We start from the raw sequence: 25458 nt of genomic DNA, 5'->3' as shown, positions 1-25458 counted from the left end.
AATTGCTGTCAGTATATTTAGACATATTTGGACTGCCATGGTTGAATTACGGGTCCCTCATTAGTTTTCTTTCTACGTAGTTTTTATTGTATTAAGTGAGTAGTCTACACCATAAACTACTGCTGTCTACTTGTCGTATTTAATTGCTCTGTCTTGCTGTACAACATTTTCTTTATTCATTAATCTTCTACAACAGAAAAAGGGTGCATGAGGAGGCTTGTTTATGGAGATTATCTTGTTTAGCAAAATGTGTGCAACCAAGGCTTTACATGTCTTTATTTTTTTACATTTATTAATAACAAAGGGGGCTGTACAGTGGGTCGGTGGTTAGCACTGTCGCCTTGCAGCTACAAGATCCCCAACTCTCATCTCGGCCTGGAATCATCTAGCTTCCCACGGTCCTAATGAGGATTAACCGGTGTATAGAGAAGGGATGGATGAATTGTTAGCTGTCTAACCAAGACCTAAGCTGCTAATAGGTGTTGTGATTGGGTTCCAATTCCCACCCGACGACTAATTTGCTTGCAGTAGAGAAACCAAGTGCCAGGATAAGTCTGATCTAGGTCCAACCCCGAAACCCACAGAATTCACTACCATCTTGTGCCCATGCCCCACTGGGTTAGAGGAGTTTCAGCAGCATAAAGGGTCCAACACAATATTAAGCAGGTGGTCATAATGTTATGCTAGATCAGTGTATAAACAAGCCAGAGCACTGACCCCCTATAGCAGGATGATGACGAGGCACAGCACTGTGGAGGCAGCTTTGCTATGAGAAACTAACTAACTAATTTGTCCAACACAGCTGTCTGCAGAATGAACGGCATTCTCATCAGCCTCTGCTATGCTTTGTGTTTAATCCTACTCAAATATTAGCATGCTAACATGCGAAACATTCTGTTTAACACTAGCATGTTAGCATGCCGGCATTAACATTCAGTTCAAAGCACTACAGCGTATACATAAAGCTTCCCACAGCTGGCTGTCGACCCTAAGCCTGGTTTAGGGAATTTCACTTTCGTTCCACTTTAGACTCTCCAGTGTGACCACCTTCTCAGAGGTCAAAAGCATTAACACATTTGGTTATTGGTCAGTGACTCATATCAAAGATTGCAAATGCTAGTCTTGAAGCTAAATTTATTTAACAGCCATAAGGGAATCCAGACATCACTACTAATCGGTTCCAGTAAAGGGAAGGAAATGGTCCCTATGGATCATCCAGCGTTACAATGCGATGCTTTTTTCTCTTCCAGCTGCTGTGACTCCAGTCATACTAATTTGTTCAGCTGAGTCAGACAGGCATTCAGCTTGTTCCGCTCTTCCCAAGTTTCTGCATGTGTCAGAGCCGGAGCCACTGATCTGTTCCTTGTAAGGACTGAGGCAGGTTGAGACAAAGTTCGCTGGGTCTGTGCAACACATGAAACAACACCCATGTCATGCGCTCCATTACACAGAAGCTGTTTCATGACATCCTGAGGCTGCAATCTAACCGAGTACACTGAACTCAAGGACATTCCCCCTGCTCTTTCGGTTTACTTATCACATGTCAGATTGCAATAAACTTGATACACTTGTGATGTTTTTTAACTCATCATGTTTGTAGTCTGTTGATTTGATTTAGATTTTTTTTCTGTTTCCTGCATTTTGGATGAAACTGATTCTCTATCTTTTTAAAAAGTCTTTGCTTCATGAGTCAAAGCATTTTTATTTATTTTTAGGGCCTAGATCTGTTGTACAGCACTGTGTGTAAATGTAAGTGGTCCAAAATCTCTACCTTTTTTTGTTTGTGGCTTTAGTTATCTAAATAAAAAAAATCAATAGTGGCATTAGGGAAAAATGTTGGACTTCACCCTATGCAAAGTAAACAAATGAGCATTTTAATAACTCTAATATGTACAAAGTGCTGATCAGATTTGACTTAGGACAAGTCACACATTCAGGATGTTTGGCCAATAACTGCTGACTGCACTAGATCAAATATAAGCCTCTTAAATTAACTAGATTAACTGAAATCATTGCTGAGATTCTATTTTACAGTAGCTAGATTCTTGAACGAGATTAAATTTAAGCTTCTCCCACAACTTGCAACTGGTGAAAACATTGAATTCATAGAAGAACCTACGCACATGTAAGGGTTTCTAATTTTATTTTGGCTTTACTAGAACATGTTTACATGCTTTCATACTCAAAAACACATTACTTTGAGGAGTATTTTAGCTCCTGTCTCTTGAAGTCAGTCTGCACTGATTGGTCAGCTGCTCCGACGGAGGTAACACCGGTTACAGACCAGAAGCAGAGGGGGATCCAGAGAGGAAATCAGAGTGAACTGTAAGGCATCAGTTCATTCTTTGTTTGAAGGCCAAACTAGCTGCTAGGCAGGCAGTATGTAAAGTATTACATTGTGAAATAGATCAGGAAAAGCTTGAACCTTAAGCAAAACATTACAGGCAGGTAAAGAACCTTTTTATTTCTGCAGGACAGAAATAACTCCCTTTAGCGTCAAGTTTGCAGACCAACACACTGAGGGAGGGAAGCATAATAAGAGCTCTGGAAAGTTGGATTAATTATTTGGACACTTGAATAAACAAAAAAAAAGACATGTTATCAGCTGATATGGTTAACAGTTGCCTATTTACACATGCAGGAAATACAGACCATTCAGTGGTGGTTACAGTAAGATGCTGGGTCACTGCCCCCCTGTATTTATCCAGACTAGAAAGGCATGTTAAAATAAATGAATATGTTGCAAAATATAACAAAAATAAATATTAACAACAGCCACTAGTGAGTCAAGACAAGATGGGATGAGAGCAGTGGCAGTGAAGTGAACTGGACCTTTAAATCAGAAGAATGATGTTAAAAGTCTCTGAAAAGTCAAAGAATATTAATTTGTGTCATATTCCACTGCAGGACTGAACTTCTGAGCTTGTTTGAATTGTGAAAAGTGCCGCTATGGAGCCATTTCTCCATCCTCTCAATGTCCTCATTGAGAGGCATTCTTCTTCTCTCTAACATCACCTTCACAGCAACATTCACCACATAGGCTAGCACAATAAACCTCCATTCTTCTGTTATTTACGTGCTCATAGAGCTAGAGTTACCTCCACGATTTGTTGTAGTTTTGGCGCACTTGACAATAACGCCACCTTGGGTAGGATCCTACACAATGGAAACAGGAAAGCTGAAGGGGCCCATTAAAAAGCCATTCCTGAAAAGTTGACACCACCTTGTGACTGCCTCAAGTTCGTCCAGTAGAAAGTCACCTTTCATTTGAACTGTAGAGCTATAACTGCACACCTGAGTCCTATTCTGTTCCCAATTCTGAAGGGACTTGAAAGCAAAAGAAAACGGTTTTGATGTCAAACAGTTGCGTTTTCGGCCAGTAGCTTCAGGCGTACGGATTTGGTGATGACTAGGAGTACCACCCATAGAGAGCAGTGCAGGGGATTTGCGTGTGAGTATGTGTAGTAATCAACAAAAGGCAGGATCACTTACCTACTCTGAAGTTGGGTGCTGTCAGGGTGTCTGTGGCATGGCCGTTTTCACTGATGATGGTGGTAGTGTTTCCCAGCTCACAGTTGTTGTGGCATCGGCCCCCTATACAGGTCAGTTTGCAGATGGTGGGTGTGAAGACCACCTTTATCCTTCCTGTATGGTTGCCCACTGTCGTCGCAAATGTGGCAAAAATCAAAAGTAGGGGGAGGGAGAGCAGAGGAGGTTTGATTATTCTTTGATCCATTAGAAGTAAATTACTTTCAGGTTTGAGCTTGTTACAGTCATCTGGTACGGCTCCGACAAACGACAAAAAAAAGCTACTGTGTAATTTCCAATTTCTCAAAATCTTGTGACGCGTCTCCTCCCTGTACTTTACGTACTTCAAACCACCCCTGCCTATCTGTTCCTCCTCCTTCCCCGCTGCTCTAAATCCAGTGGCGCCTCTGAAATGTCGGCAGAAATAAAGAAAAAAATGTGGGAGAGGTAGAAGTCAGCAAACAAAACTCTGGGATGGCTTCCAATTCTTCATCAGAAGTCTATGAGAGGTGGATACTGGCATATAAGCAAACCAAGCTTTACTCCAAAACAGAAACACCGGGTATGCCACCTGAGCTGTGTCTGCTTTCCTTGCGCTTGCGTTTTCTTTTCATTCCTTCTTTCCCCTTGATTTTCACTTTTGAGCTTCACTTCACAAGCGGAGGAGCATTAGCACCTCAAATAAAGAAAAGAGCTCCAAAAATCCTTTGCTATGAGTCTGAACTGAGACTGAGAAGTTACAGAAGCCATTAGGAGGAGTGTGAGGCAAAAGCACATTAACCCGTTTCCCTGTCTGCTGAGTCTTCCTCCGTAGTCTGATGAAAGCCAGCCCTCAGTTCTGACTGACAGGAAGAGTGCAAACTTGAATCTGGGAAAATCAGTCAGGGCTGTCTCAAAGTACCTGACATGTATAATCTTCCTACCTAAAGCACAACAATATCTTAGATGGTACATTTAGCTTTTTCCTTTAATTCTTTCAATTTTATTCACTTCTCTGGATCTTTTAATATCTCTTTCCTGTGTGGTGGTTCTTGGCATCCCTGTGTCAGGTCCAAACCCCTGTCTCCAGCACTCAGTGCTTTGTCTGTGGCTGTCAGCTGTTAATGCCAGAGTGTGCAGACTCATGGAGTAAAGCCAAGCAGCCGGAGGAATGGATTCTAAACCTGAGAGGCAGGAAAAACCACTGGATAAGACGCCCCAGGCTACCTAAACATTCCCTAATAGGTGCAAAAATTAACTATTAAAGAAGGACCTAATATGATGTAGTGGTTACAACCGAATACCAATGGAAACTGGTTTTCAAAATACTGCCAGGATCATATATAGACGTCCAAGATTTGAAGTCTAAACATGGTTTGCCCAATTCCCTCTGGTGGGAAGATTATTTCCAAAAAGAAATAAACAAGGAAAAGAGAGTGGCAAAGTAACTCTTGATGGAGAAAGAGAGGGTTCTCTCTTTTTTAAGCAACAGTCTGAGAGCCAAATGTAAACAAAAGTTTTCAAAACTCACAACTGGAAACTGCTTATTACCAATTGACAGATTATTGCTGGCAGATTATTTTTAAGGCAGATATTAGTCAAAACTAAAAGTGATGAATGTTTGCTGATGCTTTTATGGGTTTATTAACACCATTCAATTTTAAAAGCATTGTGGTAAATGAAATAACTGAAACAGTTTTAGCAATTAGTTGAGAAACGCAAATTACAGATTTTCAAATTCCTCAATTACATACAGTGGAAAGTAAATAGTTTTGAAACCCTTAAGAGTGAGCAGATTTTCTGCCTTCATTGCCAGCAAAATGTGGTCCAGTGTTCATTAAACTCACAAGTACAGACAAACAAAATGTACTTCAGCTAGTAACAAACTAAAATTATAATAGTTTGTGTCTTAATCATTATAGTATACTGTATAAAACATTGTTTGTACACACCCATTAAAGATTCCCAGTGTTGATGAATAAAGGAAGGAACTTCTTGTATTTAATGAAAGGTTGAAGCACTTTTGGCAGATAAAACCTGAAAAAAACAGTTCAAACTCACTGAACGTTCAGGAAGAATTTTAGGTCCTAATCTTTTACTGAGCTGCTTTTTCTCAGCCATATTCTCCAGATGTCTGGTGTGGACAGCTCTCTGAGGTCATTAAACAGCTTCTCTGTTTGGATCAGGTCAGAGCTCTGACTCTAAAAGTTGGACCTTCCTTGTTTGAAGTCCTTCTGTTGTCGACTTACTTGGATGTACATGCTCGTTGTCCTTCTGCATGACCTAACTTCTACTGAACTTCAGCTGGACACCATCACCAGATACCCTGGTAACATTGGGAATTTACTTTCCTCTTGAGTATAGTACGCTGTCCACACACAGAGGCAGTGAAGGACCAGCTCATGATGCCACCCCCACCATACTTCACTTTAGGGACAATGTCTTCCTGTTGGAATACAGTATGTTACCTTCATCATTTCATGTGGTCTTCCCAGTCTATATAAACTCTGTTTGATCAGTCTCCACAACATTTTTCCGATAGTATCCTGAAGTGTTGAGACACTAAAGGTGCACGGTGATGTATTTTAGGAGAGCAGTGGCTTCATCAGTGATGTCCTGCCATGAACATCATGCCAGTTCAGCAATCTGCATGATAGTTTCATGAAAAGATGTGTTAAGCGTCACCAATTACTTTTTTGAGCCTTTAGCTGCTACTTTGGATGTCTTTTCTAATTCAGTGAGTATTCAGTGCTTCTGGAGTCATCTTAGCTAGATGTCTATGCCTAGGGAGAGTGGTCACAGAGCTAAAGTATTGTCGTTTATAGAAGATCTGTGTAACTGTGGCCTGAGGAATAACTCTTTGAAGTCATTATGAAACTCTTTCCAGCTTCATGGACAAACAAGTCTTGAGAGTAAGCCTGAATGGTAAAGAGATGCTTCTTGTGAATAGCAAACTCAAAATACTTGCACTTTACAAGCAATGATGTTGGGACTAAAAAACAATATAGATACAGGCAATTTCAAAGATTTTGCTTATTTTCCATTGCAGTGCATAATAATGCACTTTACGTATCTTTTTTTGTTGTTACTGTGAATCCCTGAACTTTATGGATGTGACATAAATGGATGCATGATCATTGCTTAAAGAAAGCAGCTTTGACTGTTGGTTGGTTGGAGTTGGTTGGTAATGTTGGAGCTGTCAAGCAGTCATAATTCTCTCAGCCACAAAAGGTTTGCTTGTCAGCTAAAAGTCAGCATATGTTGTTCTGATGTCATTTTTGACCCAGTGACTGATATATATACATATATAAGCCGTGAGTGTAATGTGTTGCTTGTAGCAGAAATAAGAAAAGGCAAAAAAATAACAAGAAGCTGCACTAAATGGATAAAAGCCCTTATTTACTTAGTAGAACAGCAGTTAGACAGAACTGTTCAACCATGCTAAAGAGTGGCTGCTGACAAGAACTGATTAAAGCCAAAAATGCTGGACACATGGCAAACAGGAAAGGAAACATACAGTCAAAGACACCTGATAACCAGATGCCTGCTTCCGGCCTTTAGGCATAAACTGAATCTACAATAGAATGAGATTGTTTAAATGGTGATAAAGTTTTAATTGCCGTCAGGCAATGCATTGTTTACTGCCAGCTTTTTAAGCAGCTCCATGTTCTACACCAATCTTAACATGCAAGAAGTACTCTGACAGAGTACTCTTTGCGCAGCAGGTTCTTGGCCTCAGCAATGATAAAACATTTTTTTAAACCCTCTGAAAACTTCCTCCCTCCTCTGCATCTGTAAATTTGCGCACGTTGCTGGCAGATTTTGTTGGTCGAGTCGAGCATATGGAGAGGGAGTCAGGAGAGCATCTCAGACACAACACAGACATCAATCAACCTGAAGAAAGAAAACGTTCAGGATAAGATTCAGCCAGGCTGCAAAGAAGCTGGAGAGAGTGTAGCACTGAGGAATGACAGCATAAATACAGCAGTCTGAAGGTAATTTCTTTCTTTCTTTCTTTCTTTCTTTCTTTCTTTTGTTTTCCATAGGACCACAGTGGGTTTATGTGAGCCATGCAAAGGAGTAAAAGAGCAGAAGCCTCAGAAGAAAAGTCTGACAGTGGGGACACTGAAAGAAGAGGTGACTAGGAATACACTTCTAAAATGATTATTAGCTATTCATACAGTATATACACTGATAAGCCAAAACATTATGACAAGCCATACCCAATGTCCCTCATGTGGCACCAACAGCAGAGCTGCTGTGGATCGGATTTGTTTCAGCATGTTCCTAACACCTCATCACAGGTTCATTTTGGCTCTCCTCAGACCACTGTCAGCAGGTACCACTGATGACAAGGTGCACAAACCAAGCTGTCTTCTGCCTATATTGACTTGTACCTTTTCAAAGTTAGCAGCAATAGTAGGTATTGAAAATACACCATATCTTGACCGTTCTGTTCACAAGTGGCAAAGAGCCTTATTATTTGCATGGATTGGCATAGATATGATTAAGCCCATCTGAAGAGGCAGCAACATTTTCTCAGAAAAAATAAGAAACATTTTCAATTGTTTTACTGCACAATTTCTTGGAGGCATAAATAAGGACTTTGCAGTCTTTATGATGGTGATTTATAATTTCTGCATGGCACTGATGAAGAAAGCATTGGTCTCTAGAATGAATTGGTCCAACAATTACACTGCACCAAGTAAAGTTGTGTAATCCCTATTCCGATTCTGATTGCAAACTGACACGCCATTCTTCTTTGGTCACTGCAGTGATGGTGGGGAGGTTCCCTCTGACCAAGCCTTCCATCAGTGTTAAGACTACTAACATTTGTCTAAGGTTGTTTTGGCAGTGTGGGAGAGCTGAGGGAGAACTGAGGGGAGATGGGGAATAACTTTCCCAGATGTCGCACCAAAGCCAGTTGCTGACAGGCTGTCTGTCGCGTCGGACAGGGCTGACAGAGAGGCTGCGGTCTTCCTGTTTTAGAAGAGCAAGCATGTCTGCTACTTTCACAAAGTGTAGAGTTGACTGCATGCTGGGCAAAAAAAAAACAGCCATGGTATTCCCATTAATTTAGGCTCAGAGGCCTGCTATTTGTAGATGCACTAGTTTACTGTGTTACACAGCAAGTGGTACACGAATGACAGGTAGTGTCATGTACTTGACAGGGATTCTGGTGCAAATGTTTTGTTGGGCCCCACTCACACAGACACACACACACACACACACTATGTTTTTCTGTCATTGTGGGGACTTACCATTGACTCCCATTCATATCTAACCCCTAACCCTTACCCTAACCTTAACCCAGACCAAAACAATCCCTAACCCTAAAGAAACGTTTTTGCACTTTTACTTTTTTCAGTAACAACAACATGGCCAAGAAAACACTGTTTAAACTTGTGCGGACCGAAATGAGGTCCCCACAAGTGACATTGTTTTCGGTTTTCCTACAGTTGTTGGGACATTTGGTCCCCACAGGTATAGCCAGCACCTGACCACACACACACACACACACACACACACACACACACACACACACACACACACACACACACACACACACACACACACACACACACACACACACACACACACACACACACCCCTTGATCATACAGATGAAGGTCTGTTTATACACTACCGTTCAAAAGTTTGGGGTCACCCAGAAAATTTCATGTTTTCCATGAAAACTCACACTTTTATTCATGTGCTAACATAAGTGCACAAAGGTTTTCTAATCATCAATCAGCTTTTCAACACCATTAGCTAACACAATGTAGCACCTCTATGGAGATATTCCATTAAAAATCTGCTGTTTCCAGCTAGAATAGTCATTTACCACATTAACAATGTCTAGACTGTATTTCTGATTAATTCCATGTTATATTCATCAAAAAAAAATTTTTTTTCAACATTAAGGAAATTTTGTAAGTGACCCCAAACTTTTGAACAGTAGTATAAGTTCTAAAAAAAATTTAAAAAGTGGACAAATAGATGCAGTGTCCTACTTTAATAGATACAGCAATGGAAAAGTCAGTTATTGAACCACATATACAGTGTTTTTTTTTTGTTTGTTTGTTTTGAGCCAGGAGTTAAGAATATGGTAGCTAATTTGATTCAGGCTAAAGCTCCTACATTTTCTATTTTGAGGTGATATCAGTGTGTGTTGAAATCTGCCAGCATGTTGTTTTCTTATACATTTATTGGGAAGAGCCGTAATCAGAAACATGCAGTTGCTAAATGGAAGAAAATTGCTGAGGAACATTTGGTATTCCATTGTTGTGTTATCTTACTAAATATGAACTACTAAATCACCGATATCTACAGTTGTTTCTCCACTTGCTGATTTTCTTCCCAGCTGGTGCTGACCACGACCTCACCAGATAGCAAGACAAATGTTGGAAGTGGCACAATATATCAACTGCAGGTAAGAAACATTCATACTACAACAAAGAAGCCTAAAGACAAAAACTGAAAATTGTCTACATCAAGTAGCAGTGCTCTAAGCAACTTGGTGTCTGTATTGTATGTGTCCAAACACTGGTGGTGAAATAGAGAAGCACCGCGTTGTAACAAGACTTCACAATCAGGTGAAATGAGCAGCTAAAATTCCCATTAGACTTATTATTATTCCCATTAGAAATATTAGTAAGTTAACCATCTGAACCCAAAAACCAGTCTACATGGTTTAACAGGCATGTATGTGTTTTGTTTTATTTGCTAAAATCATTTTTATTTAATTTTATTCATTATTTATCAAGACTAGAAACTTAAAAAAAGTAAGAATCATAGAATTATGGATTTTTTATAACCTTAAGCATTTTCTCAACTTTCCTTAAATCTCTGAGTTCTGTCAGGAAAATTCACCAAATTGACGGTTAAAATTGTGATATTTCACTAAATCACTTCAATCTACACATTTCATTTGTGGGATAAAAAAAAATCAGGGAGTTTTCAGATGAACTGCAGGCTGTGTTTACATAGAGCTGAGAAGAGACCATAGAAGATTGAGAGGATATATGTGAATAAAATATCCTGGGTGAACAAAATAAATGCAGCAAGGCTCAAAGACAGTAACACATGTTCTTTGAAGACATATTCAGCAGGGTAAAAGTAGTGATAAAAAGAGTACAAGTTGTAAAAATGTAAAAAGTTGCATATCCAGTGAACGTAGAGCCACTCTCCTTCCTAGTATCAGTAAAATGTGTGGGCACAATTTTTTCTTTTTTTTTTTTTTTGGAAACTAAATATTTAAAGAAATTAAGCTTTTGATTTTCCCATTTTATTAATAATGGCATAACTTAGCTCATTTATTATAGTATTGCACAAAAAAACATTTTGAATTCTGTCTATTTCTAGACATTTTTGTGCGGTTTCCATTGAGATGCAGAACTTCACATTTCAGTGAAAAATTAGCCCACAGGGAGGAAAAATGTTGAAGGAGCAAAGAAACACTCCAATTAATTTATATACGAGGGTTGAAGCTGAACCTTTTACCCCATTCACACCCCATGTGTTTTTGTTGGACCCGATCGCTATCTGATCTGCAGTTTAAATGCACCCAAGAAGCATTCAAGTCTACAAATCGATAGTTCAACAATCTAAAGTTACCAAAGTGACAGTGAGATGATTAATGTCTGTCTCACTAAAGAATGATAAATTATTGCTTCCAAACATTGATACACATGTAATCAATCACAAGTTTTCTGTAGACTGTCTGATCCCCAATCAGACCAACCACTGAAAGATGTGTATGCATAAATTAAAGCAGTGAAGATGATGCTTTAGCCTGGAATATCTGGGGAAAGCAAAGGCAAACTGGCTATCTGGATTACAGAGCTAAATTGAAATCTAAGGGTCTGAAATCTTAACTTGGGCTGAAACAGATCCCATAATGTTTTGGATTTGATAAGTGAATCTGACACTATATTCCAATCGCATAAAATCCAACTGAACTCTCACTCATTTTCAAGGGAACCTTTTAATGTGGAAAATATAACTTTGTGGTGATACTTTGTGGAGGACATTTAATACTATGTAGACAATTTCACAGGCCTGAAGTGTGATTTATGCAAAATTATTAGTCTAAATTGCGATAAAAAAATGTGTTGTTACCAGTTTCTGCTTCTGATATTTTTGTCACTTTATTCTAAACTATCTCAACACTTCTTGTTTTGTTCTGGTGTTTGTGAGGCCAGTGGTAGGGAGCTGTGTGGACGCTACAGTGCGTCATTTGTAGAGAAGCACCGATTCAGTAAGAAAACCCTCAGCCCGGCTTTGGCTCCATCCATGGCAGGCTGTAAACAGCACATCACATAGGGCGAGCCTTAAAAAAAGACAAGGTTTTGAATATATATTTGAGAGCCATACATAAAGTTATTTCTCCCCGCCAATGTATCGAATATGAACGTCTGGAAATGTTGGTGGCTGTCCGTTCTCCTCTCTATGCGTCTGTGTCCCATTTCCCTCTCTGGCTTTGAAGTCTGGCCATTTCTCTGGCATTTACAAACTGCGAGCTGAAATTAAAATGAGCTGAGGAGGTTATTTTCAGACTGGGTCTGGGTCACTGTGGCCAGGTCTGGGTCTGCTTGAGTCTGCAGTGCTGCAAAGCCAAGCGTCAACACAGTTCTGTCTGCTGACCTCCCCATTAATATCCCCAAGTTGGTCCGACAGGCTGTGGCCAGAGGCGCAACCACTCAAACTCAAGTCTACGGATTCTTTCAAAAATATTGGCTTATTCACAGATGCATACTGGTGAGTCTGATGTTGGAGTTCTGCCTTGAATTTATGGCCAGCCACAATAACCAGCCATGGGTTAGTGAATTATGTCTGTTGTTGATCTGTCAGATGTATAAGAGTTTGACTGCCAGGCAGAGGTGGTCCAAAAATTATATTTTGTCTCTTTAAATAGTTTTTTAAAAATTCCACAGGCCAATGGGGCTCCTCAGAGGAACCTCAGCCTTATGCAGCTGAAGGTGTGAGGAAATATGCGTATTAGGTGTTTGCCCATAAATAACAAAAATGATCAGGGACAGTCAGCTTCTGAATGTGTGGCAGCAGCCATTTAACACTGTGTCGCACTTTGGACTGTAATTGAGGGATAATATGATAAATGGAGGGTAGAGAACAGGTAATCAGAGGCTCAACTGCAGACAGCCCCCCTCCATTCATATCAATAGAGACACTTGTTTAGGCAAACTAGGGGTTCTCCCTGAATGACACACTTATTTTATTCCGTCTTTCACATCCTCACGCTCACACTCCCTGCCTTTGTCTGAAATTGCCCACAGAAAATGAGACTAATAATTCATTTTCGACAGCCCCAAGCAGCAGGCAATGCTTATGTCTTTATGCCATTACTGCTGGAGCTGCAATTTGAACAAATCCTTTTACTGCCCAACTGCAAGCTCCACATTCTCTCCACATCCTCACAGTGTCAGAGCAGATGTGATGGGTTTTGTGCGTGTGTGTGCGCATAAATTAGGGTTGAAACTTTTCCCATGATTTTAGAATGTTTACTTCCTAGAAATATCTCACTGTTTCCCAGGACTCTCAGTATTTCTCACCATACACAAAGTTTCATTTTGAAAACAGATCCTTCATGTTTGTTGATTGTGGGGAAATATTTTCAGTAGAGCAACAATTCTCCCTAAAAGCAGACTTTTGTTTAGGAAATCTGTATAGGATCTTTTACAGTAGACTTTAGAGTTTACATCTGAATTGTTTTAAGCCAGCATCTGACCATTCTCATACAAATGTGTTGAGGATTTCCTGCTAGGATTGGGAGAGAAGGGAAATCTGCCACAGGCAGTTACTCTGGCTTGTTTGGCAAAATATTATTCTGAGAAAATCAGTGAGAATTCAATCAACAAAAACTATGACCAAAAATATTTGTTGATGACCGATACAAAACAAGAAACGCACTCTGACAGCGCAGTACTCCGCCAAGGCTGCTCAGTCGTATCATTTCTTACAGCTGAATTCTTAAAATAATTTGTGGCAAAAATCGTTGCAACATAGAATGTGGCCATACCATATAGATGTATTACAAACAAAATGACCTTGCGCTGAGCACAGCCGTGTGTTATGCATGTGTACATTATGTTTGCATACCGAATCGCATGACCTGAATATGTAGCGTGCAGCAGGAATTGATGGGGCTCAGAAAAACCCCCACAATTTAATCAATTGTTCCTTGTATCATTTTTGACGGATAAGTCCCGATAAGTCCACAGTGGTCGATTTGTAGTAGGATCGCAATCATGTGATTGTCAGCAGGCAGTTGAAGTGGTGTTCACTTGCTGTCATAGTTACAGTGATGCCATGACGCTATCTCATAATGATACAGAAATCTTCAACAAATCCGTGGATCCAGACTATAAATCGCATCTCTGCCAAAATCTAATCACTTGGTTCTTGTGTCATTTCTGACCTTCCCTGAAAATTTCACCCAAATCCGAGAATCTGTTTACTGTATGAGTAATGTTGCTAACAGACAAACAGACGGACAAACGTACACAGATCATCACAGAACTCCACCGTGTTCCTTGGCAGAGCAACAAACAAGAAAACAAGAATTCTGACAAAATGTTTAAGATTTTTCATCTATGAACAAAACTAAATGATAAGGCTCAAGATGGATGGACAAATTAACTAAATACTATTTTAATACAAGATCTTATTTTTTTCATTCATTCATTTAATATTAAAATGATAACTTTAACTGTATTTACTGAGGGGAGTCCATCTGTTATATCACTGCAGGGCAGTCGTGACTGCGTTACGGTTTCTCGTATGTTACTTTGACAGTCAAAGTCATAAAAATTCTGTCAAAATATATTATTACCCGTCATTTGAAGTTCATTTTTTAAGACTGTTGTACATCTTCCATCTCTACAGAGGACTTTTGAAGCTCTGACTGTTGGGTTCTTGGTGACCTCCCTGACCAAGATTCTTCTTTCTCAGTTAGCCGCTTTGGCCAGACAGACAGCTCTGTGAAGAGTCCTGCTGGTTCCTGACTTCTTCCATTTCACAGTTATTTAAGTCACTGTATTCCTGAGAAGACCCAGGGCTTTAGAAATTATTCGATACCTTCGTCCTGATCTGTGCTTTGCCACAATGCTATCATGGAAGTGTACACAGAGTTCTTGGACTGGGAGACATGGCTTGGTTTTTGTCAAAACATACAGTGCGAATTGCAGAATCTTACATAAACAGCTGTGTGCTTTTCTACTCTGTGACCAATCAGTTCAGGTGAACTCCAGTCAAGCTCCAGACACAGGACCACAGCAAAGGCTCTAAATGAGCGATTTTTTTAGTTTTTGATACAAAACATTTGCAGCTGTCATGGTCAAACTGGATTCGACTTGGACACTGTTTTCTTGATTTTGCTGATAATAACCTTTTACTAAAAGACACACTGATACAGTTGAGGTTGGTCCCATCTGATCCACAACTTATCAGTGTTAAAGGGGAACTTTGGTTTTTTTCAACCTGGGATCTGTTTCCATATGTAATTTCATACATGTGAGTGATGGAGAAATGAATTTTCGACATAGCTCCAGTATTTAGCCAGGCAGGCAGCTTAGCAGCTCAGCTAGCAGCTCGGCTAGCGAAAAGTATGGGGCAGCTGGCCCCCCCGCATCAATTTCGGATTTCGGAACAAGATTTGCTTTCTAGCGTCCTGAGATTTGGATACAGACCACAACAAAGAGCGATCGCCAGATAATGTGGAGGTTTTCGTTCACTTCTCATCTCTAGTATGTTGTGGGACACTCACTGAGACTATCTGAGCCTGTCAGTGTAGGGCAAAAAGCAAGTTCGGGCGGACTTTGACGTGGGGGGGCCAGCTGCCCCATACTTTTCGCTAGCCGAGCTGCTAGCTGAGCTGCTAAGCTGCCTGCCTGGCTAAATACTGGAGCTATGTCGAAAATTCATTTCTCCATCACTCACATGTATGAAATGACATATGGAAACAGACCCCAGGTTGAAAAAAACCAAAGTTCCCCTTTAACTCTTGTTCCTTACTGTAAATTTCCCTGGTATGTGATCAATAAAGTTTACCTTATCTAATCTTAGAAATCAAATGAATAATGAATGATAACTTTGTGACTTGGTTATCACTGCCAGGAGTTTTACATTTTGCAACCTCTTGACTACAAATTGCATACAACTAAAGTAAATGTCCACTACTTTTCAAAATGTTCAGACATCCATTGGTTTTAAAATTATATGGTACACATAACTAAATCAGCCTGCAGAGATTTGAAACTTTCTTGAGGTAAACCATCACATGAACATTGTGTCTGCTTTTGTAATTATAAAGGTTATGTGAACACTGCACAGTAACATGCACTGAAATGAAGAGCACGCCAAGGAACTTGATGTTGTACTAGCAACAATACAAACATTTATAACGCTCATTATTATGGATTATGTTTCTCGAGCACAGTGAAGTCTCTGTAAGTGAATTTTCAGACAACAGTGGAATGAACAGAAACCAAGGTGGAACAACACATGATGATTTTCTTCTTGACATTTACATTCTAAACATCAAAATCAATTCAAAATTACAGTGAAAGGTGATTTGTGGGACTTACTCACCATTGATGGGATTGTGTCCGACTGTTAGGGGGATCGGCCTCTCAGGCTGGACGTGCGTCTGTGTGTGCGTGGAGTGTGTGTGGTAGTATTTGGGCTTTAAAACATACTGCTGGTTCTGACCTGGGTGTATGGGAATGGGCCGGATCCTGGAGGAAAAGAAGAACATAATCAAATACAACATGCCCATCTTTTGGACAATTAAATAGCAGCGTAAGCTAAAGTAGATGTCATTAAAGCTTTCAGACTACAGGAACCTCAGATGCAGACAACACAGACTCGTCCCTAACAACTTGCGCCACTGTCAAAGGCCATAGAGCACAACAGATACTACTAAAGGCACAGAACCAGATACTAAGTGAGAAGGTAAGACAGATTCACTTCGTCATCAAAGCACTTAAAAGCAAACAGACCCTCCACAAATTAACAGCACACCTACACTACCATTCAAATGTTTGGAGTCACTTAGAAATGTCATTATTTTTCAAAGAACAGCAGTTTTTTTTTCAATGAAGATAACATGAAATTAATCAGAAATACAGTCTAGACATTGTTAATGTGGGAAATGACTATTCTAGCTGGAAACGGCTGATTTTTAATGGAATATCTACATAGGGGTACAGAGGAACATTTCCAGCAACCATCACTCCTGTGTTCTAATGCTACATTGTGTTAGCTAATGGTGTTGTAAGGCCCATTGATGATTAGAAAACCCTCGTGCAATATTGTTAGCAGATGAATAAAAATGTAAGCTTTCATGGAAAACATGGTATTGCCTGGGTGATCCCAAACTTTTGAATGGTAGTGTACCAACCAGTCATGGAGAAAACAGTTAAGTTTACTGAAAAGGCACAACTGGCTCGACATGAAAAGGACAAGAAACGACAAACACAAAATTGTGTAATATTACAGGCTCAGACAAATGACAAAAGGATAATCTCTGAATCAGCAAGAGAAAATAAAGAGGATTCTACACTACATACTGACAAATGGGTGAAAAACCTACCAGTCAGATAGTCAACTAACACTGGAACGTAAGTTGGATCATGTCATCAGAACCTCACAGTACCTGAGAATGGCCCTACCAATACAGAGGGAAAGCAGAAGGAACACACTCAGATTAAGAAAGCACTGGCTACCCCAACTGGGCCTTCATCAAATCAAGGGGAAGATCTGGAGAACACAGCACCACAACAAACTGAGAAAAAAGGAAATGCTAAATGGTCTGCACTTATATAGTGCCTTTCTGCCTTAGAGGTACTTTAAGGGCTTTTCAGTGTTTTACATTCACACACTGACACAACAGTGGCAACAAAGCTGCCATGTAAGGTGCTCGCCTGCCATCAGGAGCAACTTCAGGTTCAGTGTCTTACTACTTGTTCATATAGTCAATACTTGGTTGGGGTTCTCCTTGTAGAGGGTGGTAGTGATCGTCTTCTGGACAACTTTAATGTCAGCAGTCTTCTTAATGACTGTGGTTGCATGTACTGGACTAGACCAAGAGATACAATGTACAATTTAGTCAAACTCAAAATTAAATATTCTAACATTTTTAGACACCAAATTTTTGTGTGTCATGAGCTATAAGCCATAATCATCAAAATTAAACAAAAAAGGATTGAAATATTTCTGTTCATGTGTAATGAATCTAGACATATTCACTTTCTTAAATAACTGATGGAAAATAGAAAACACACTACAACACTGACAACATTTTGTAGTTAAGTTTACCAGTCAAAAAATGCGCTCCTTTGAACGTGTGGTCTACATGTCACAGCAGGTGTTTTTCCTGACAGAAACCAGCTGCTGTCACTGCAGCGACTGGGCTGCAGCCACAAGTGCTTTCATGTTTCAACCCACGGAGATCAGTGCAGCATCAGCTCTCTGGCCTCTCTGAATCACTGTGGATTCACCCTTTGAAGTTTGTGATCCTTTGCCAGCCTTTGTTCTGCTTTGATTGAGAATTTTTACATACAAGACAGTCTCTGAAATCATTGCATTGTCATGAGATGGATGCGCTGAAATAGCATCACTTCCTCCAGTCTTCCCAAATTCTTGCAGTTCTTCAAGAATAGCATCACCATCATCCACCTCTTCTTACTGCTCCCTTTGCTTCATTTGAGCCTGACTTTTACCAGACCACTGGGGCTGATATCCTCAATCATCATCTTTAATGTTGACAGGCACACAGACATTTCAGTGAACATGTCCTCTAAACACAGGGCAGACATTTATAAACTCATTTGTACTAACAAATGGAATGTTGTGCCGTACACACACAGAAAAGCAAGTCCTCAGAAAGTCCTAAGAAAACATAGGAAATTAAGGAATACACCCATCTTTGTATTTGCCATTACCCAAAACCACCTGACAAGCCATGTTATCTATAAATACATTGCCAGAATGACACCATCTCTTACAGTCAGATTACAAAAACACATTTAAAAAATCATAAAAAAAAAAAACAGGGAATGTTTTTACAATCAGACTTTCACTTTTACCCCACTTTCAAACAAAATGGCTGCTTAAGAGTGAAAAATGTTGGGTCACTACACTTGTCACATGCTCATACTGACTGTAACTGTCATAAGTTTCAGGCTGAAGAACCATGGGGTGATGGTGCTTTCTGGACCCGACATCTTAGATCATAAACAGCCTTTTAGCAAGATGTGACCAGCTTCATGAAAGTAACATTACACTCTAAGTCTGTTCAAGAAAGTAATTGCTGATGGACTGATTTAGAAATGAGTGACATTCATGGACAGCTGAGCATCACCAGCACCTGCCTCTGCAGTGACTATTTTACACTGGGTAGTTTTATAAACCTTCACTGGAAATAACTGATAATAGATAATTGTGTGGTGTTCAGTGCAGCCAAATCAACCATCTGCCTGGCCATTGTCGTCAGCGCATGCTCATCAATTGGCTAAAGTCACAGGTTACTTACCAGATGTCTCACTGAGCACACTGTACCCTGGCTAAATAACATGAACACTGGTAAGACATAATGCAGTTCACCCTGTTAACCCTGAACAAGTTCAACTACTGAAAGGTTGCAATGCTTCTTTTCTACTGAGACTGATTCAGAGACTGAGGCTGAGAATCCTGTGGAATGTGACAACTTATGTGTTTCGTTCGTTTGGGTTAGTATGCATGTTAAGGTGTCTGGGGCAAGATGACATTAGATGAGCAACTGCAGCATGTATTGTAGTATGCGAGGATTCTGCCATGGAAAAGTATAGTAGGAGTGAAAAGATACAGGCCCTACTAAAAGATTCCAATTACAACTACAAAAGCACTCACAGAGCAAGTACTCTGCCCAGTCTTATCATTACCGACAGATGAAGTCTTTAAAAAAATGTTGTAGATCCAGACTATAAGCAGCATCACTCTTAAAATCTAATCGATTGATCCTTGTTTCATTTCTGACTTTCCCTGAAAATGTCATCAAAATCCGTTCATTCGTTTAGGAGTAATGTTGCAAACAGACAAACAGACAAACCAATGACGATCGTCACATAACTCCATCAAGGCTCCGACTCCTTGGCAGAGTAAAAAACACTACAGATTAGGGCAATCACTGGTACTATAGTATGACATTATAATTTGCTGTCAAAATGGGTTTGAAAGTCACAAATACCAGATACTGGTGAAACAGACAGCTGTCAAGGTATTGACTTTTTACTGTTAAGCAATGTTCCCTCTAATTTTTCATGAGTCTGAGCAACCACACAAACTCCCTGAGCGGTCCCTTGGACCCCTGTGAGCAACATCAGACGTGTGCACTGTGGTCACGCCAGCATCGCATCCATCCAAGTTACATGGTTGATAAAAAGAATCAAAATACAGCATTTACATTTCTGTTAATTTATTATGTCAACAGGAGCCAGTTGAAGACTGCAGTGATTTTGGTGACACTACAGTGTATAAGAGTTAAGTTATTGAATATGTGTGTCTCTCCTTGCTGTTGCAGCGGTTTTGCAATTTGCAGACGGTCCCTGTGTACTCCATAGACACCACTTTTGATAACACCGGGCTTGTGGCACATTGTCTGCCTTACAACGATGGGAAAGAGGGATCATTTATGTTTTGACAACCTATATCTAACAAGTTATTGATGCTGGAACTCTGAATCTGTGAATATCTTTCCAACTTTACTGAACTCAGGGCCACTTCCACCCAAGGAGTAGTATATTTAATTTTGAAAAAAGCATTTAGCCATACTTAAAGCTTTAAGTTCTTTATTAACACGGAACTTAGAATTTTGTATTCTTTTATGATAACAGGTTATGTCTGAAAAGAAGTGGCATCATTTTAAACAGTGAAACCATCCTAATAAAATGCCATGACCAACCAGTGTGCAATGCTGTATTCTGCAAAAAAATAAACAACTGAATGCAGAATACTGTACAAAGAAATTCTCAACAGACATTTTTTTTCCATCTAAATCTAAATCGTAACAGTTAATGTATTAAATTATGTCTGTGTGTATGCACATATTTATTGATTTATTTAGTACTGTTAACATATCAGAGTTTCGAGTGAGTTTTTCTTTAGATAGGCAAAGGCCATTTATTGATTACATAAAGGCTATTAAATAAATATTTGTAAAGCCTAAAAAGCATTTTTTTTTTAAATAAACAACTTAGGCATTTGTTGAGTCACTAAAATACAGTAGAGTCTACGGCCACATCAGTATGATTATCAGCATCCTCTGATAAGTTCACAACCATATTCTGTAGGAAATCTAGCTGATCTCATCATGATGTTCCTTACCATATAGACTTCAGGAGATGATTGGGGAGATGATAAACTGTGACCTGCTGGTTGGGTCTTCTCTGTTCTCATGTTTCTTACATGTTGGTCTCCGTATGCTGCCTTACTTCAGCTCGTCCATGAGCAAAAGAAAACACAGTTTTTCTTGTAGGCCTACCCATTGCCAGGGGTTCGAGTCTTCCCACTCACGCTTGTACATTTGCAAACGTTTTTGCTGCTTTGGAGGTGGTGGAGTTTCGGGTGTAGATATTTTTAAACGCGCGGGAGCAGCAGCGTCTGTTAGGAAACCTGCAACAGGACCATAGGACCGGATGCAGAGAAGTCTATCTGATGGACCTCGCATAGGGTCCTCACTACATAGGTGCTATGCCCTTAATATCTGCTGTTTTTTTTTGTGTTCATTATACAGTTTTGATGAGTGTGTGACAGACGTGTATGGGACATTTATGAAAATACGGATCAATTTGCATCGCGTATAGCTTGTTTTCAGTCACGTGATTCTGACACCGCGCGAGATTCAGACGGCGGGCAAGACATAAACTACAGCAACGGAAGAGATAGAGGAAAGTGTCTATTGCAGCTCTTTAAATGGAATTGCAAAAGAAAGGTACCTGCAAAAAGTCACAAGATATGCCGGATGTGATCCCTACCTTCTCAAGAAGACGGATTTTTCGACAGATTTAAGATATTTGCCTGCTGTTGAGGCAGTTGACATCGCAAATTACTTAGTGTTCCAAACGTCCTTCTACACAAAACAGCAGCGTACAAAAGTATGGAGTCTTACAACTATTTTGTTAGTGGATGGGTGCACGACCTGGGCTCAAAACTACTGAACAACGACCTTCGTTTGGTTTTCGCCAGGGTGAGTGTTCATTTAATTATTCATGACTATTACATGTTTAGCATATGTAAGCATCAGCAGTTAGCAACAGCTATTAAGCGCAGTGTGTCTGAACGTTAACGTTACTTACGTTACTAGGTTAACCACTCTCAGAGATTGGGTGAAACACCACTGAAAACATGGATTATCACACATAAAGATGGGGAGGTTGTTGCAGCACATTGTAACTGCATGGTTAGTGCTACATAGGAAAGTACATTATAACTATAAGCAAATAAACAAGTTACCTTGGACAAAATGGTCACTGCACACATGGGCATTATCTGACTCTGCTCCTCCAGATCGCAGGCGAAGATTTAGTAGCCATTTTTTCCAGCGTTTCTCGGTGAGCGTCTTACAACTTTCCCCTTTATGAATGACTACCTTGGGTACTCAGTAAAAACTCTTGCTTCTTTCCCAGTTGGAACGATTTGAGCAGCTGTAAACGATGCAAAACATCGGCATCTTGGTTACAGACTTGCTTACTACTTCACTTGTTGCCATCCGTTTGTATTTTGCGCCCGCTGCCCAGCACGGAAGTGACATCAAGTGAAAACAACCTATTGATTCAATACGGGAAGCAACAATTAATTGTGTGTGCTGGGACTGTGTCAGCAGTGCATCGCGCACGTGCGCAGCTTAGACGGAACAGTGCTGTCAAGTACAATGAAGGAATTCTTCAAATAACACAAGCTTTGGTTAATGTTTGGTATCACCAGTATGTCCACTGGATGGTAAATGTTCATTAAATGAGCTACACCAGCGGTCAGCATTATGTATCTGAATTTGTCAGGCGGGCCTTAAATGGAAAATGAACTGTATGTCACCCCAACCATCAACCAGGCCGATTCCCAGCTTCACAATCACTATCCTGTTAGGCCAGACAGAAACAGTGCATGAATGTCTGGATAGTTTTTTCCAGCTATGAAAAACTTGTCACTATAGAGAGCCAAAGTATAAGTGATCTTCGGCTCTCGATTGGAATGCATGTTCAGCTGCCAAAATCCAACCTGACTACAGACACTATTTTTCAAGAAGAAGGAAATTACAAACTTAACAGCCACCCTGGAAGTACAGCCATACCAAAACTGGAAGTCAAAACCAGCACAGACATTCATTTATATTTAGAATCCTTGAAGAAAGTCCCTCTTCAGTCACTGACGTCAATTCAATTCAACTGAATTAAATGTTATTTATAAAGCACCAACACACAACATATGTCATCTCATAGAACTTTACATATTTTAAACAAAGATCAGAGAACCCAACAATCCAAAATTGCCTATGGATTCCCTCTGAGGAAGCAGGTGCGATGGTGAATTGATGCAATACCTACAAATTCTTTGTGTATCAAAGCTACATATTTGTTAGTTTTCTTCCATAAAATGAATCCCTTCATACCTTGAAATGTCTCAGATGAACTCTACACTATTGCCTCCTCTAGAATCTCTAGATCTACGTAATCCCTGCCTCTCCTCTTTTTGACAGCTCAAGCTTACCAGCTCATCTAAAACTCTGATCAAACACTGTAAAACTCTGGTCTCCATAATGACAAGCCATAATACTGGAGTAATTAAGTCATACATGTTTGAAATAGAAACCGGAAGAAGAATGATGATACAGAAAGTCTGGTCCTGTAAGTCGACATGATTGGTTCCTTAGGTTTGATATGCATCAAATTCCAAAAGTCTGAATCTGCACTTTTTAGACAGTCTTCAGTACTTTGCATTTTTAAAGACATTTTAAACAAGAAAAGCCCTTAGAGAGCGCAGTACTCCTCCAAGGCTGCTCAGTCGTATGATTTCTGACGGATGAAATCTTATAAAAATTCATGGTCAGCAGAGGCCGATTTGTAGTAGGATAGCAATCATGTGATTGTCAGCAGGCATCTGATGCAGTGTTCATTTGTAGTCTTTGCTACAGTGACGCCATGCCGCTATCTCGCAATGATACAGAAATCGTTAACAAATCCATGGATCCGTAGATAAGCTGCACCACTGCAAAAATATAATCAGTTGGTCCTTGTTTCATTTCGGACCTTCTCTGAAATTTTTGCGTACGTAGTGTCTACAGATACGGACCCGTACTCGCAGCCTGTGGCCTACGGATACGGCACTTTCCCTTACCATAAATATTAATGAGACGGACATGAATATTAATGAGCCGGCTGATGAACGCGCTTTGTGATTGGCTGGTAATCCGACGTACATAAATATTAATGAGCCGGCTTGGTAATCCGAGTGATGAAGGCGCTTCCGTGATTCGAGGTGAATCTGCGTGCCGAGCCTGTCATGTCAGTCATCTGCTGTTCTCTTTTCTATCATGCATAATGTCTTATAAATATCATTATCTGACTTTTTCCACGGACAGCGATTTGGGGGTTGAAATCGGCACTACTATTAAAAATAGCAAAACTTTTTATTCACGTGACCCTGTTCTAATAAAGCACAAACAGCAAACAAAAATGGCAGAACTGACAGCCAGCAAACGAAAAGTATTTTTTTACCTTCAAAAGTAGCGACAGACTATTACATATTAACAACCTAAACAAAACCCTGATGTATTTTCTACGTCTGTCAACACTGCACATCAGTCACTTTAATGTTAGCGAACTGTTGAATGGCTAAGTTACATCACCACAAACAAATCTCACAATATCACAGTAAATCGAGTTTGTGGTTTTTTTAATTCATGCCGAATTAAAGAGCTGCTCCTCACCATTCACGAGTGTTTGTTTCATATTCGACATCCTTAACTTTATCTTGTAAATTAGCGTCCGAAATTAAATGGGAACATTTGCAATGGAGTTCGTCAGCCACTTCCACCACTGAACGCAGTAAACTAATTAATAGGAACTGGACTTCAAACAATTTAGACACGGCGTCTAAAAGCGTAAAAACTGCAATGTCTAAAGTGTGAGAGGAGACGGTGTATTTTTGGTTAAATTATACAATGTTCGCCGTCAAAGTCATTCATATAAACTCAGGGCCGTAGCCAGGATTTTGGAATAGGTGAGGTCCATGATGCGCGCACAAAGCGTGCGCCGAAAATTTTTCAATGTTTTTTAAAAATATTTATTTTTATATATTTTTTTTAGGCTACAAGTCACACAAGATGTTGTTTAAATATCTTTTAATGATGTGAAATCAGCATTTTCCAAACAAAAATGTGTATTTCTTTCAAAAAACAAATCAACTTTTTACATCAAAGGCTAGCTGAATCCTCCTGTGACCAGAGGCATCCCACCGTTGAAGGATATTCTCCCGGTTCACCTCCACTTTCTGATGCATATGCATCATCGCCAGGCCTGTCAGTCTGTCGTTGGACATGGTAGATCTAAGCCATGTTTTAAGTCTTCGCATGGCTGAGAATGACCTCTCACAGGCACAAGTCGTCACTGGCAAGGTTAGAAATATCTTCAACATACATTGTATGTTGTCTGATGAGCCAGGCGCTCATCAAAAAAAAAAAGCGCCGGACACGCTCTCCGCTGTGGATAAAAGTAATTAAACTCTTTGATCAGATGATCTGACAGGCCGAACTAGTGCCGAATTATCTAAAAAAATATATTGTGGTCACCTTGGTGTAGATGGGCGGGGATGTGGTCTACAAAGTGCTAATAATAAAAACACTAGTTTTTGAACGGGGTTTGGCCTGCTGCCAAGCGCGTCACAGGGCGCATTTGCGGG

At 40.0% G+C, this 25458-nt stretch overlaps 1 protein-coding gene across 4 annotated transcripts in view; it reads right to left on the bottom strand.

Moving 5' to 3' along the window:
- The window catches only part of ltbp1 (latent transforming growth factor beta binding protein 1), a 176225-nt gene that overhangs the window by 102122 nt on the left and 48645 nt on the right, over nucleotides 1-25458 (bottom strand). For all 4 annotated transcript variants that reach the window (XM_051959796.1, XM_051959798.1, XM_051959799.1 and 1 more), the window contains exons 4-5: nucleotides 16117-16262; nucleotides 3493-3660 (exon numbers count right to left, since the gene is read on the bottom strand). In XM_051959796.1, coding sequence (XP_051815756.1) covers nucleotides 3493-3660; nucleotides 16117-16262 — 314 coding nt within the window. The remainder of the gene's footprint in view (nucleotides 1-3492; nucleotides 3661-16116; nucleotides 16263-25458) is intronic.

The sequence above is a fragment of the Acanthochromis polyacanthus genome, chromosome 15, assembly GCF_021347895.1.
Source record: "Acanthochromis polyacanthus isolate Apoly-LR-REF ecotype Palm Island chromosome 15, KAUST_Apoly_ChrSc, whole genome shotgun sequence".
Lineage (NCBI taxonomy): Eukaryota > Metazoa > Chordata > Actinopteri > Pomacentridae > Acanthochromis > Acanthochromis polyacanthus.
This window is presented reverse-complemented; position numbering and strand designations above follow the sequence as displayed.